Genomic DNA, 13868 nt, shown 5'->3' with positions numbered 1-13868 from the left:
AGGGCACTGCGTCCCTGAATCACCAGGGAGGGGAACGCAGGGGCAGGGCTGGCATCACCTGCTCCTGAGATTGAAGCTTCCTCCCCGACTGCCCCCACCCCAGCAGTGTGCACCCCCACGTGCTGACGTCGATATGGGTCCTGGGGTGCCTATTAGCAATGCTGGAATCTTCCCCAGGGCCCGGCGGGAGGCTCCCCAGGCTAGCATAGAGGCTGAGGCCAGAAATAAAGAACAAACAGAGGGGAGACGACCTGACTTTTAATGGCACAGCCCTAGGCCCCAGCAATGCAGCGAGAGAGACAGCTGTGGGAAGCTGCTCAGAGGTGCGGCGACACAAACAACTTGAGGAGATTGCCCTCGTCCCCTCCCATCCCCCAAGCTCATGACTAGGCTCCATGCCCAGGAATTGTGGGCCTGCCCAGCCCCGCTCCCAAGCCCTCATCACGCACAGAGGTGCCCGGGCCAAGCTTCCAGAGTCGGTGAATGCAGCAGCAGCAGGAAGAAACGGGCTAGCAATCTAACTCAAATACAGAAACTGTGCTGGACTTAGACTCCCACTTGGAAAGGAAGTGAAAACTTGCATCTTTCAACAGCTTGTGGCTGGCCAGCCAGGTCCGGGAGTCAGTCCTCATTTCCTCTCTCTACCATCCTGGGCGCCCCTGGGGTCTTACATCAAGGTCCCTGGGGCCACGTTTCTGGGCCTGGCAAGGACCCCTTGGCAGGTCTCACCTTCAGCCGTGGAAGGGAAAAGGGTCATGGGCAGCAAAGAATGAGGGCAGCAGCAGAAGCAGCGGGCGGCAGCAGCACAAGCTCAAGCACTCACAGAGGGGACAAGAAACCGTGCAAGGAGACTATTTATTTCGAAAGGATTTTGCAATAAACATAGTGCGTGGGCTCCAGGCAGCTGTTCTATTCTTCTCCCTCATCCTCGTCCTCATAGGAGTCGATGCCCACCTCCTCGTAATCCTTCTCCAGGGCAGCCATATCCTCCCGGGCCTCAGAGAACTCCCCCTCCTCCATGCCCTCGCCCACGTACCAGTGCACAAAGGCCCTCTTGGCATACATCAGGTCGAACTTGTGATCCAGGCGGGCCCAGGCCTCGGCGATGGCGGTCGTGTTGCTCAGCATGCACACGGCGCGCTGCACCTTGGCCAGGTCGCCCCCGGGCACCACGGTGGGTGGCTGGTAGTTGATCCCCACCTTGAAGCCCGTGGGGCACCAGTCCACAAACTGAATACTGCGCTTGGTCTTGATGGCGGCGATGGCGGCGTTGACGTCCTTGGGCACCACGTCGCCCCGGTACAGCAGGCAGCAGGCCATGTACTTGCCGTGGCGGGGATCGCACTTCACCATCTGGTTGGCGGGCTCGAAGCAGGCGTTGGTGATCTCCGCCACCGACAGCTGCTCGTGGTAGGCCTTCTCTGCGGAGATGACCGGCGCGTACGTGGCCAGCGGGAAGTGGATGCGAGGGTAGGGCACCAGGTTGGTCTGGAACTCCGTCAGGTCCACGTTGAGGGCCCCGTCGAAGCGCAGGGAAGCCGTGATGGAGGAGACGATTTGGCTGATGAGCCGGTTGAGGTTGGTGTAGGTGGGGCGCTCGATGTCCAGGTTGCGGCGGCAGATGTCGTAGATGGCCTCGTTGTCCACCATGAAGGCACAGTCCGAGTGCTCCAGGGTGGTGTGGGTGGTCAGGATGGAGTTGTAGGGCTCCACCACGGCTGTGGACACTTGGGGGGCGGGGTAGATGGAGAACTCCAGCTTGGACTTCTTGCCGTAGTCAACCGAGAGCCGCTCCATCAGGAGTGAGGTGAAGCCCGAGCCGGTGCCCCCTCCGAAGCTGTGGAATACCAGGAAGCCCTGAAGTCCTGTGCACTGGTCAGACTGAAAGGCAGAAAAGAGAAAGAACAGTGTAGGCGAGGGGCCTGAGGAACCCTACCTTCTGGCTCCCCAAAAGCCTAAAATCTTTCAGGCGTCAGGGCAGGGACTAGTAAGCATCTCATAGCAGCAGCATGCTCTACAACACACAAAATTAGAGATGACCCCCTAAAGTGGATCCTGGGGGGGAAAAAACAATGTTCCTGACCATGAACATCATCTCAGAAACTCCCTCCCTTCCATCCCAAGTTCTCACCAGCTTGCGGATCCGGTCCAATACCGGGTCAATGATCTCCTTGCCAATGGTATAGTGACCACGGGCGTAGTTGTTAGCAGCATCCTCCTTCCCAGTGATGAGCTGCTCTGGGTGGAAGAGCTGCCGGTAGGGGCCATTTCGGATCTCATCTGGAAGGGCACAAACATGTCATGAGGGCACAAACCATGAGGCCGTGCTCAGCAGGGATCTCCCTCCCCCACTGAGGCAGCTGCGGTCAGATGTGGGGAAGAGCTCATCGTCTGCCAGCCTGTGATAGCAGCGTGTGAGAAACCCAGACCAGCCTGCGGGTGAGCCTCCCTTCTTCGGCTTCAAACAGGGCAAAGCGTTTGCAGGGCCAGGAGAGCCCGGTCTGGCTGCCATCTCTCCAGAGAGAAGCTTAGAGTCGTTCTCTGCTCCCCTCAATTCCACCCCATCTTCATCTCACCAATCACAGTGGGCTCCAGATCCACAAACACTGCCCGGGGCACATGCTTTCCAGCGCCGGTTTCACAAAAGAAGGTGGTAAAGGAGTCGTCCCCTCCACCGATGGTCTTGTCACTGGGCATCTGCCCATCAGGCTGGATCCCATGTTCCAGACAGTAGAGCTCCCAGCAGGCATTGCCCATCTGGACACCTGCCTGCCCCACGTGGACTGAGATGCATTCGCGCTGAAGGATAAAGAGAAGGGGACACGGCGTAAGCCCCACCTCTGCAGTTCTCCTCTCAGGAGCCTCTCTTCCACCCTCTCCCCTAACCAGCTAGGATGATTCGGTTAGCAAAAGTGGAGGCCTGGGGCTGGGCAGAGGTCGAGAGAGGCTGGCAGCCTGCCCAGGCTCCCCTCCCCCCGCCCTTCCGTAGGACTTAACCACTCCAGGCACCCAGTAGAGCAAACCAATCCCTTAGCCCATTTCTCTGTGGCGACCTTGTCAAGTAAGAGCTGTGGCTCCACATGACCCTGCCACACTCACGAGACACTCAGGGAGGACAGAGAGGGCAAGTGCATATGAAAGACAGGCAGACACTGCAGTAACAGACAAGGACAAGCGACTTCTCAGCTGTTTGCAGCTCTCTGCTCCCGAAGCCACCTTCCCCAGCCTGAGAAGGTTCAGGTTTCCCAGAGGCATGAGTTTATAGCTAAAAGCCCCCCAACTTAATTCTTTGAGGGTAAACAACTAGAATTTCGTATAACCCTCTCCCCCTTTCTTTCCTGTGAGCTGCAGAGACGTCTCAGCCTTCCAGTCTGGCATCAGCCGACCACACTGGCCACCAGGATGCCCTCTCCCCCACCTCTAAATGCCATCTGGCTCTGGGGATCGATCCCAGCTGGCTCCTCTCCCCACCTCCACCCACGCACTCTGGGGTGTCTTCACCACCTTCTTCCATCGTGCAGCCCTCGCGGAAATAGCAGAGTGCAGATGGCAGGCGGGCAATAGGGTTGTGGTGGGCACTGGGGCACTGGCTGCCTCAGGCTCATCCCTGCCAGTCGGAAATTAACCCCTAAACAGCCAAAGTAGTGCGGCGCAGGGCCCGCGCAGCCTCCCTACCGAAATGGCGGGGTGACGGTTTCCAAACACCCAGAAAAGGAAGCGGAACCTGCGGTGGGGCCCCAGAGGTAACCCGCCTGGCCCCTGCGCAGGGGCCACCCTGCCCCCGGGCCCTGCATTCGCCCCCCTTCTAGATTCTTTCCAGTTACATCCCAGCGGAAAGCGAAGATTGGCTTTCGGCCCCCGTTCCCGGGCTATAAATACCACCCCCCACACACCTCGTACCCCTCCCCCCAACCTGGCCTGGGCCCGCGCTCCGCTCCGCGCCAGCTGTCTCTGCCCGTCCGTTCACTCGGCCGGGCTGGAGAGGGGCCGGCTCGCCTCACGAGGCCGAACCCCATTCCCGCCACCCCTCCCGGCTCAGAAGCGGGGTGCTGAGTCACCGGTGGGGGGGGAGTGGGTAGGAGGGATGCACGCACAGTCGGAGGAAAAGGGGATGCTGGACCAAGTAATGTGACCCCCTACCACCTTCCAGCGCTAAGCACGTGCTCGGTCAGGTCCTGGGAGCGGGGGTGGTGGTCGGGGTCGGGCAAGCTAGGGGCGGAGGGCCGCCCAGCGGGTCTCCCCCGCCCGCAGGAAGGACGGGGCGCGGGACCGCGACTCCCCTCAGGAGGCTCAGGGCACAAATGCTTGGAGGAGCGGGAGGCGACTGCCAGCAGGACTCCTCTCTGCGGGCGAGGAGTCCCGCTCCGCCCCACCTCCCTTCCCCGGCCTCCAGAAGTGGACCGCGCGGCCCGGCCCAAGTCACCCGGAGGGAGTGGGGGCGGGGAACGCACCACCCCTCGCACCTCCTCGAGACCCGCAGCGTCGGGCGGGGGCGCGCGGCGTCCCGGGGGCGAGGCCCGGGAGGCGCGGGGCAGCCAGGCAGGGGGCGCGGTCCCGCGGGGCCGCACTCACCATGGTGCGTCCGGGCGGTGGGTCTCACGTAGAGTCCGGGCGACGGGTCTCGGTGAGAACTGCGGAGCTGCAGTGCCGCACCGCTCTTATAGGCGGGGGGCGGGGCCCGCGCGGCTCGCCCGCTAGGGGCTGAGCGGCCCGGAGGCCCCGCCCCGGGTGGGCGGCCCCGAGGGTGGGGCCGGGCGGGGCCCCTCCCCCTGCCGGGTCCCGGTCTCTCACCTGTCTGACTTGGGCTGGGGGCAGCGACCCGGGCCTTAGCCCTTCGCTCCGGGTCTTGAGCCGGTGCTCTGGGCTCCGGATCTCCACCGCGGGGACGCAGGGCGCCGTGCCGGGGCGCCTCTCGCCCTCACCTGAGTCATGGGGGCGCCCGCGGCCCAGGTGTTCTGACTTAGGCCAGGTGCTGCAGAGGCTGACCTTGCGAAGTGGCTGCAGCTGGCCTTCGCCCGTGCCCTCCTCCCCGCCTTGCCTCCCTGGAGGCTCCGGCCAGGCCCCGGAGAGCCCCCTGCCGCGGCCCGCGGCCTGCTGGTCCTCGGCCGGGACGGCTGGCCTTCGCCAATGCCTGTGGGCGGCCGCGGACCAGGAGCTGCACAGCCTGAGCCCCAGGGTGCCGATCCCTCAGAGTGCCCTAGGGCGCCGAGCCCCGCAGCCTGTCCGCGAGGGCCGACCCCAGGCATCTGGCGCGCCTCGCCGCCGGCCCGCGGGTCACTGGCCCCGTCATCAGCGCCGTCACTATCAGCGAGCCCTCGCCACCGCCACCGGCCCGCTGCCCCGCTGCCAGAGCCGCCGGAGCTCTGGACCGAGCCCTCAGGACCGGGATTCGCATCCCGACTGCCCTGCGACCTTGGACGGGCGACCTAACCTCCTTGAGTCCTTGGCATATTCATCGGTGAAAAGGAGATAATGATTCCACACTGAAAGCGTTGCCGGGAGGTATCCAAACGCGTGTTGACTCTGAAGAGGAAAAAAGAAAGTGGAGATTCTGGTATCATAGCTGGTTTGACTTTCCCATATTCTCCTTCTCACCACCCCCCCACCCTTCCCCACCCCCACCCCCCCCCACCCCCCCCACCCCCCGCGTCTTGACTCTTAGGGCTCAGGTGGAGGCCTCTATGGCAGTTATTCCTTCAATGTTTCATTTCCACTTCCTGCAAGGACGGGCTTTTCCATCTGCTTTCCCCTTGCATGCCTTACATTTTCTGTCTCCCTTCGCTGGGGAAATCATTAGGAAGTGCCCCGTGTGCCCATCAACGTGCCCTGAAGAAACCTGTCTCCCAGGCTAGTCACTTGGAAAAGATTCACCTGCCTCTCCTACCACGGAGAACCTAGGTTTCCTAGGGCCAGAGCTGTCTGGCATGACAACCGAGGAGGCTGTAATAACTAGCAATGGCAACTTCCTATCAACAGAGTAGCTAATTGACACCTTACTTAGGCAAGACATGGGAAGGAATACAGTGCAATATGCCAAGGTCTCTCTTCTCGGTAGACTTGCCACATGGTTGGGAGAACAAGACTCATTTATAAAAATGGAAAGTGGCAAGGGCATATTTTATTGTGAGGCTGCTTTGGGAAATGGGGTCATGATCTCTACAGAGAAGGACCCTTGGTGATTCCAGCACATACAGTCTCTTACAGACCTTCCCAGGACCTCCTTTACCCTCATGGGGTAAGACACCCTTACCCCAGCAGAATGAGTCTGGCAAGAGACCTGAGCTCTCAGGTAAAACCCCAAACTCCTTTGACCTTCAGATTCAGGTCCTTCCTTTGTGAAACAGGGATAACTTCACATTGCGAGGACTAGATGAATTTAGGGATGTGCACAGACACGGCAAAAGTGCTGTGTAAGTGGCTCTCTGGATTCTCAGAGCATCTTATTCTTTTACTTCAGTGCGCTAGCACACCACACTGCAGTTTTTGTGTGCACGTCCGTCTTATAAATTGCAAACTCATTCCAGGTAAGGATTGTGTCTTATTCATCTTTGTGTCCCTAGATCCTAGCATAGTGCTTAGCACATGGTAAGCATTTGGCAAATGTGTGTCAGAAGAATTGTTTCAGTTCAGAGATGAGAGTAAAATTAGGGTAGAACTCTAAGAAGCCAGAAATTGCAAATTGGCAGCCTGGAGGCCAGGTTCCCTCTCAGAATTGTTTTGTTTGACCCTCACAGTGTTAATCCCTATAGCCTGTAGAAAGAAAAATCAGGGACTACCTTTGTGTTAGAGCATCCCCAACCTGACCCCCATGTCAGGAGATTTACTAGAAGGACTCAGCATAAAGTTGTACCCCCCAGCTAGGGTTTATTACAGAGGTAGGAAGGCTACACAGCTGGATCATAAGGGGAAAAGACACAAGCAGAATCTGAAGGAATCTATGCACTCTCCCTTCCGGGGGGACTCACAGCACACTCTGCCTCCAAAATGAAAATGGGGCAACATTTCCCTGCAAGTGTTTCTGCCCAAGGAAGCCCATTAGAGACTCAGCACCCAAGGTTTATAGTGAAGGCTGGTCACATAGACACCTCTGCCTTGCACATACCCAAATTCCAGAGTCTAGGAGAAAAGCAGCTGTTGAGCATAAACCATATATTTTTTTAAGATTTATTTATTTATTTATTTATTTATTTATTTATTTATTTATTTATTTATTTAAGAGAGAGAACATTTGGGGAGGGACAGAGGGAAAGAATACCAAGCAGGCTCTGTGCTGAGCACCACAGAGCCTGGCTTGGGGCTCAGTCTCACAACCCTGAGATCATGACCTGAGCCGAAATCAAGAGTTGGACACTTAACTGACTGAGCCACCCGGGTGCCCCACAGCATAAACCATATTCTTTATACACACAGTCTAGGCACAACAAACCAGCCTGGAACACTTTAAGAGCCAAGACAAGGGCTTGTCTTACAAGCAGACCTTTCTAAGGAGAAGTCTCAACCTGCTGCGTTAACTCTTTCTGCATAGTCATATAACAATCCAGATTTCTAGCTTGCCTTGAAGCAAATTGGGAGATCTGGCTATATGAGACCTGCAGTCCCATTTAGCAACTGTGATAGGCAGAGTTATAGTCCGCATTTTAATACCTGGAATCTGTGACTGTTACCTTACATGCCAGGAGACTGCAGATATGATTAAGGTAGAGACCTTGAGGTCTACATTTTCTGGTGGGCCCAATATAATCACAAAGGTCCTTATAAATGGAAGAGGGAGACAAGAGCGTCAGAGTCAGGGAAGGAGAGGTCAGAAACAGAGGTCAAAGTGATGCGATTATTGGCTTTCAAGATAGAAGGAAGCCAGAGTCAAGGAATATGGGCAGCCTCTGGAAGATGGAAAAGGCAAGGGATAGATTCTCCTAGAATCTCTAGATTATTTGTACCTAAATAGGTTCTGGTATTAATTCCAGTGGGTGGTGGGGTAGGGATGGCTTCCCCATACACCACGGAACATTGTTCAGGCACAAGCAGGGTGTCTTAAGAATTCAACTCAATTCTGCCTCTACCTACCCAGAGATAGCATCAGATTCCATAGGTTGAGGGTATAGTCCTATACGACTGCCTCTCCAGCACCCTTGCTGTTACCTGGTCCCCTGATAACTGGCTATAAATTAGAGGTTCCCATGATCTCCTCCTGGGTTTAATTAATTTTCTAGAGTGGCTGACAGAACTTGGAGAGACATTTCACTTACTGTATCATTGGTTTATTATAAAAAGATATAGGGACGCCCGAGTGGCTCAGCAGTTATGCGTCTGCCTTCGGCTTAGGGCATGATCCTAGAGTCCCAGGATTGAGTTCCACATCAGGCTCCCTGCATGGAGCCTGCTTCTCCCTCTGCCTGTGTCTCTGTCTCTGTCTCTCAGGAATAAAAAAAAAAAAAAAAAAGGATATAAATCAGGAATGGCCAGATGGAAGAGATGCAGAGAGCAAGGTATGGAGAAGGGACAAGGAGTTTGTAGGCCCTTTCTGGGCATCCCACTCTCCCAGTATTTGCACATGTTCACCAAACTGGAAATTCCACAAACTCCATCTTTTTGGGTTTCTATGAGGGCTTCATTACATAGGCATGGTTGACCATTGACCATGTTTGCGCTCCGTCTCCTGCCCCTCTCCCCTCTCTGGAGTTGGAGGGGACTGAAGATTCCAACCCTCTAACATTTGGTTGGCTCCACTGGCAACCAGCCCCCAACCTTAGGGTGATTTCCAAAAGTTACCTCATTAACATAACAAAACATATCTTCATCATTCTCAACCCTTATGGAATTCCAAGGGTTTTAGCAGCTGTGAGCCAGGAATCCTAGACAAAGACCAAATATATACGAGGAATATATTTTAGTCATCTGAATAACCAAATAAATATTTTTCTTATGAATCACAGTATTGCATTCCCCATAAGGCCTATTTTGGACTTTTGATCTCCAGAACTGTAAGATAATAACATTGTGTGGTTTTAGGCTACTAAGTTTGTAGCAATTTGTTACAACAGCAGTAGGAAACCAGTGCGCAACAGATAGAGCTGGGTGATGGCTCCCTTCTTAGGATGGACAGCAAGCTGCTCCAAATCACTCCATCTACCATTTACCATCATATACTCAATTGTAACATATTTACATTACTCTGGCCCCCTGTAGCAAGGAGTTTATAACCACCCACCCCACCTGGAGCAGGACTTCGGGCAAGCAAGATGGAGAAGACAGGGGTGCAGGGAGAAACGTCCAAGGCATGTTAGTGGGAGACAGATTCTGACTGACTCTATGTGTGTGTGGGTGTGCACTCATGTACATGTGCACACGATTGTGAGTATGAATGCATCTCTTGAATTAAGGTCACAATGTCTGGGTGGGTGTACACTAACAATCCATATTACCAGATTGAAAACTTAGACATTCACATACATGGACATCATCTAGAAGATGATGCCAGGCACTTCCTCATTTTTCCAATTGAATCACCGCTTAGTGTGTCTACTCCACAGGAGTGTCCAGCAGACCACTCTCTCTTTGGATCTCTCTCCCTCTTCCCCTTGCCCTTTGTTATCTCCCTCTTTTCTAACCCCTTCCCAGAGTCTCACCTCATCTTGGAGCGCTGCAGCAAGGTCCTCAAAGTTAAAAAGGTCTCCACTGATTCCATCTGGGCAAGGTGGAGCAGGGCCTTAGTACATATCCTTCCATTTCTTTAGACTGGATGGAGCATCTATCACCTGTCCTCCTCCTTACAGCACAATCGTTCCAAAGGGATATCTTCATGTCTTCTCTTCTCTTCACTGTTCATGCAGGCTTGGTTCATATGCTCTACTGAGATGTTCTTGCCAAAATCTCTAGTGACTTCCAACCGGCCAAAGCCAAAGGTCACGTTTCTACATCTTTCTCAGCTTCTCACCAATGTAGAGATAGCTGATTCTTCCTGCCTCCTTGAAACACTTTCTTCTTGGCTTCAGTGACACATCCCCCTCTTGGTCCTGGCCATTCCTTCTTGGTGGTTTTTGATGGCTTACCGCTAATGAGTGTTTCCCAGGGCCTCTCTTTTTTTCATTTGTTTTTCTCCCTGAAGGAACAATTGAAGGTAAGTGATAAGTATATGGGGTTTTGTTACATTATCTCTATTTTTGGGTGTATTTTTATTTTTTTGAAAGATTTTATTTATTTATTCATGAGAGACACAGAGAGAGACAGAGACACAGGCAGAAGGAGAAGCAGGCTCCCTGTGGGGAGCCCAATGTAGAACTCGATCATGGGATCAAGACCTGATCATGGACACTGGGATCATGACCTGAGCCAAAGGCAGACGCTCAACCACTGAGCCACGCAGGTGTCCCTGGGTATATTTTAAATGTCCTTAATAAAAAGTTACTGTGACATTTTAGGGTTATTCAAAAAGGGATAGAACTAGAGTGTATACATTCTCAAACCATAGAAAAAGAACAGGAAGAAATATCACCTATATGCTAATAATTTATATATTTGCTCAAATTTATATGTCCTTTTGGACTTCTTTGAATTTCAGACTCACATGCTTATTTTACTTTCTGACATTACCACTTGAAAGTCTGTTAGGCATCTCAAACATAACACATTCAAAGTATAACTCCCAATGTCCTACCCTCGTCCTGCTCCCTGCCCAAAATGCTTCTGTCCTAAGGCTTTCAAGTCTTCTACCCATGTGCTTAAGTTAAAACCCTAGATTCATCCTACATTCCTCTTTCCCTTTCTCCTCCCTCTCTTTTTTAGTTAGAAATTTCTTGGCTGCAAGTAATGGAAAGCCTAACAGAGGCTTAAACAATGAGGATATTTATTATCCTACAAGAAATCTGAGTGGAGGGCAGTTTCCAGGGTTGATTCAGTGATGTTACCAACAACTCCAGCATTTCCAGCTATCTGTTCTGACATCCTCAGTGGGCTGGTGATGTCTTTCCTTATGATCACCAGATGGCTTCAGCAGCTCCAAGTGTCATGTCCTCATTTACTAAGGCTGGGAAGGGGGATCTCCTCCCATAATCTTTTTACCAGGGAGAAAAACCTTGCCTTCAAGCACCCTTGCAGACTTCTCGTGTGTGTCACTAGTGCCTTGCCTCAACCAGTCATTGGAAGGAGCGAATGGAATTACCATGAATGGTTTAGACTAATTTATACTCACACCTAGGGCTGGGGAAAGACCATCTTCCTTGAGCAAGTGGGAGGGTAAATAATTATACGAACCCAGGACCCTGAGTTTCAGCCAGCAAAAATGAAATAGAGTCAGGGGGCAGGGATCCCTGGGTGGCGCAGCGGTTTGGCGCCTGCCTTTGGCCTAGGGCGCGATCCTGGAGACCCAGGATCGAATCCCACATCGGGCTCCCGGTGCATGGAGCCTGCTTCTCCCTCTGCCTGTGTCTCTGCCTCTCTCTCTCTCTGTGTGTGACTGTCATAAATAAATAAAAAAAAATATTATAAAAAAAAAAGAGTCAGGGGGCAGGTAAGGCTGTTGGGTAGATTTGCACACCCCACGTTAGCATGTCCTATAACTTTACTTTGAACCCAGCTACTTCCCACAATCCCTACCCCAGTCCAAGCCACCGTCCCTCATTTCTGGATGCCCGAAGTAGCCTCCTAACTGGTTTCCTGCTTCTATTTTTGAACCCCTGGACCTGATTAACCTTATAATGCATCCTCTACACAACAGCTGCAATAATCTGTCTAAAACACAAAGTAGGCAATGATGCTTGCTTAAACTTCCCATTGCCCCAGTGATGGAAGCCATTCTTCCCAGACTCCTTTACCTCTGTGTTCTCATCTTGTAGAGCTCTCCCCCACCCTCCTTGAACACACCATTGGCTTCATTTGTCCTCACTATTCTCCATTGTCCCCACTATTCTCTTGATCTGGAGCACTACGATCCACATCTTGTTATAGTTGACTCCTTGGCATTTGGTTTCAGCTAAAACATCAGCTAGCTTGCTTGTTTGCTTCCTTCCTTCCTTTCTTCAGACATCAGCTTCTTAGATGGCAATAGTAGCCCTCCTTATCTCTTTCTGCATCATTATGCTGGTTTATTTTCTTCATGTGTTTATTTCTAACTGAAATTGCCTAGTTTGTTTATTCATTATCCGTCTTCCCCATGAAAATGCATGCTCCTTATAAGCACAAACCTTTTGTCCACCACTGTATTCTCGGCACCTGGAACAGTACATGGCATATAGGACATACCCGATAAATATTTGTTGAAGAAATTAAGGATTTCCTCTCATTTTATAACTGAGATATATTAATATGCTTTAAAAATCTCAGTCTCTTTACTTGATCGTACATAAGATCCTCCCCCGGCCTACCTTAAAGATAGTTTTCCTTTCCAGAATTGGTGATGTTTATGTTGTCTCTTCAGATACCGAACTTTGAAGGCCAGTAGGGAAGTTGAAGTGCTAGACAAGAGGTTTTGGGGGGCCACTGGGCTCTCTGGGTCCCAAATCCTTCCATCTGTTAAACAATTCCTGAAGTCTATGGCTTTGTGGATCAACCAAGTGTAGGCTGGGCTTACGTACCTTTGAAGTGTTGGTTTGCTGTTTCTTCTCTCTGGGGATCTTGGCCTCTTAATTCCAGCTAGGAGAACAATGACTGTAGTCCACAGCCAAAACCAGAGTTAACCATCTTGATATTCTAGGTCACTCCCTGGCATCCTGTGTTGAGAAGGGCTCTGAAAAAGCCCCCACTTCAAAATAGCTTCCCCACCATTTGCCACAATGACTGAAATTCCATATTAGCAACTGCTTCATGGATAGGGTTGCTAAATAAAATTCCTTTATTTGCTAAATCTGGCATTCCTATTCCTGGTCATGGTTGTTAATTGGAGAATGACTGGAGAGACGTAGTGTGGTTTCCAGGCAGCATTAGCGTCCATTTGAGGTTAGCGGTCATATATTTGAAGTCAGATCAGCCAGCCTGGTTCTGGGTTTTTCTGTAGCTACTGTTTAGCTGGGTCAGTACAGACAGAGTTGGTGACGATGAACCAGGGTTGTGGTTTAGTCGATGAGGATGCTAAAGCTGGAGGGAAGCAAGAGAATGATCATGACCCACCAAGGAATTTAAGATGGAAAGGAAGGAGATAAAGACACGGGAAGAGGGTGAGGAACAGTCAGAGCTCTGCCTTGTGGAAAGAGAAGCATGGAGCCTGAGTCCCAGATGAATTTTAATTCCACCACTAATGAGCCCCCATGTGACCTTGGGCAAGACGCAAGAGGCTTCCATTTCCTTTTCTTCCTCAGGGGGAATGGAGGCCCCACCTTGCCTACCTCACAAAGCTGTTGAGGGACTCAAAGGAGGTAAGGGGTGTAGTCACCTTAAGAGCCACAAAGTGGGGTACAAACGTGAGAGATTAACACTTGTATTTCACAAGTTTGCGTAAGGCCATAGGGAGACTCCTGTGGGAAAATAAGGCCAAGCGAGGCTGGCAGCCACTTGCTTGGCATAGGGAGAGACCCCGAGGAGTAGCCCTGAACCCCTGCTCCTCATCTTGCTTTCCCTGTGGAGAACAACAGCAATTCTAGACTAAGCACTTACAGAAGTTTATCTTGTTTCATCCTCACCATATTTCCTCTCCCCATTCTACAGATGAGAAAACTGAGGTGGGAAAAGACGTAAAATACCAGAGCTGGCACTGAGCCTGAGCTCTAGTTCCCTATGGCCTATAATGTTCTGAGCTTCCACCCAGAAGACCCTGGGGCTTGATCTCTTGCCCTAGGACTCGTTATTTCTGGTTCAGTGCACTCTTCCTGGCACCACCCCCATTCCACTTCCAGTCCTCACCAACCCTAGGGCTGGCCTTGCAGCTGGAGCACAGGGGG

The 13868-nt window shown here is 52.3% G+C and overlaps 1 protein-coding gene and 2 long non-coding RNA genes across 4 annotated transcripts; 1 reads left to right on the top strand and 2 right to left on the bottom strand.

The window, feature by feature from the left end:
* Positions 1-836: 836 nt before the first annotated feature.
* On the bottom strand, positions 837-5014 carry LOC140625663 (tubulin alpha-4A chain). 2 transcript variants are annotated; one of them, XM_072813129.1, is made up of 4 exons: positions 4792-5014; positions 2577-2799; positions 2132-2280; positions 837-1881 (listed from the first exon to the last, which is right to left on the bottom strand). In XM_072813129.1, the coding sequence occupies exons 2-4, from the start codon at positions 2755-2757 to the stop codon at positions 910-912; spliced, it is 1302 nt and encodes a 433-aa protein (XP_072669230.1). In that variant the 5' UTR covers positions 2758-2799; positions 4792-5014; the 3' UTR covers positions 837-909. The 2 variants fall into 2 exon arrangements, with proteins under 2 accessions (XP_072669230.1, XP_072669229.1); XM_072813128.1 differs by lacking the exon at positions 4792-5014 and adding an exon at positions 4573-4733.
* Positions 4767-12838, top strand: LOC140625668 (uncharacterized). The gene is made up of 2 exons (XR_012025003.1): positions 4767-5554; positions 9187-12838. It is a non-coding gene; the product is annotated as an uncharacterized lncRNA (long non-coding RNA).
* LOC140625667 (uncharacterized) lies at positions 5049-10181 on the bottom strand. The gene is made up of 3 exons (XR_012025001.1): positions 9627-10181; positions 8770-8852; positions 5049-5523 (listed from the first exon to the last, which is right to left on the bottom strand). It is a non-coding gene; the product is annotated as an uncharacterized lncRNA (long non-coding RNA).
* Positions 12839-13868: the final 1030 nt, after the last annotated feature.

This window comes from Canis lupus, chromosome 36 (assembly GCF_048164855.1).
Source record: "Canis lupus baileyi chromosome 36, mCanLup2.hap1, whole genome shotgun sequence".
Classification (NCBI taxonomy): domain Eukaryota; kingdom Metazoa; phylum Chordata; class Mammalia; order Carnivora; family Canidae; genus Canis; species Canis lupus.
This window is presented reverse-complemented; position numbering and strand designations above follow the sequence as displayed.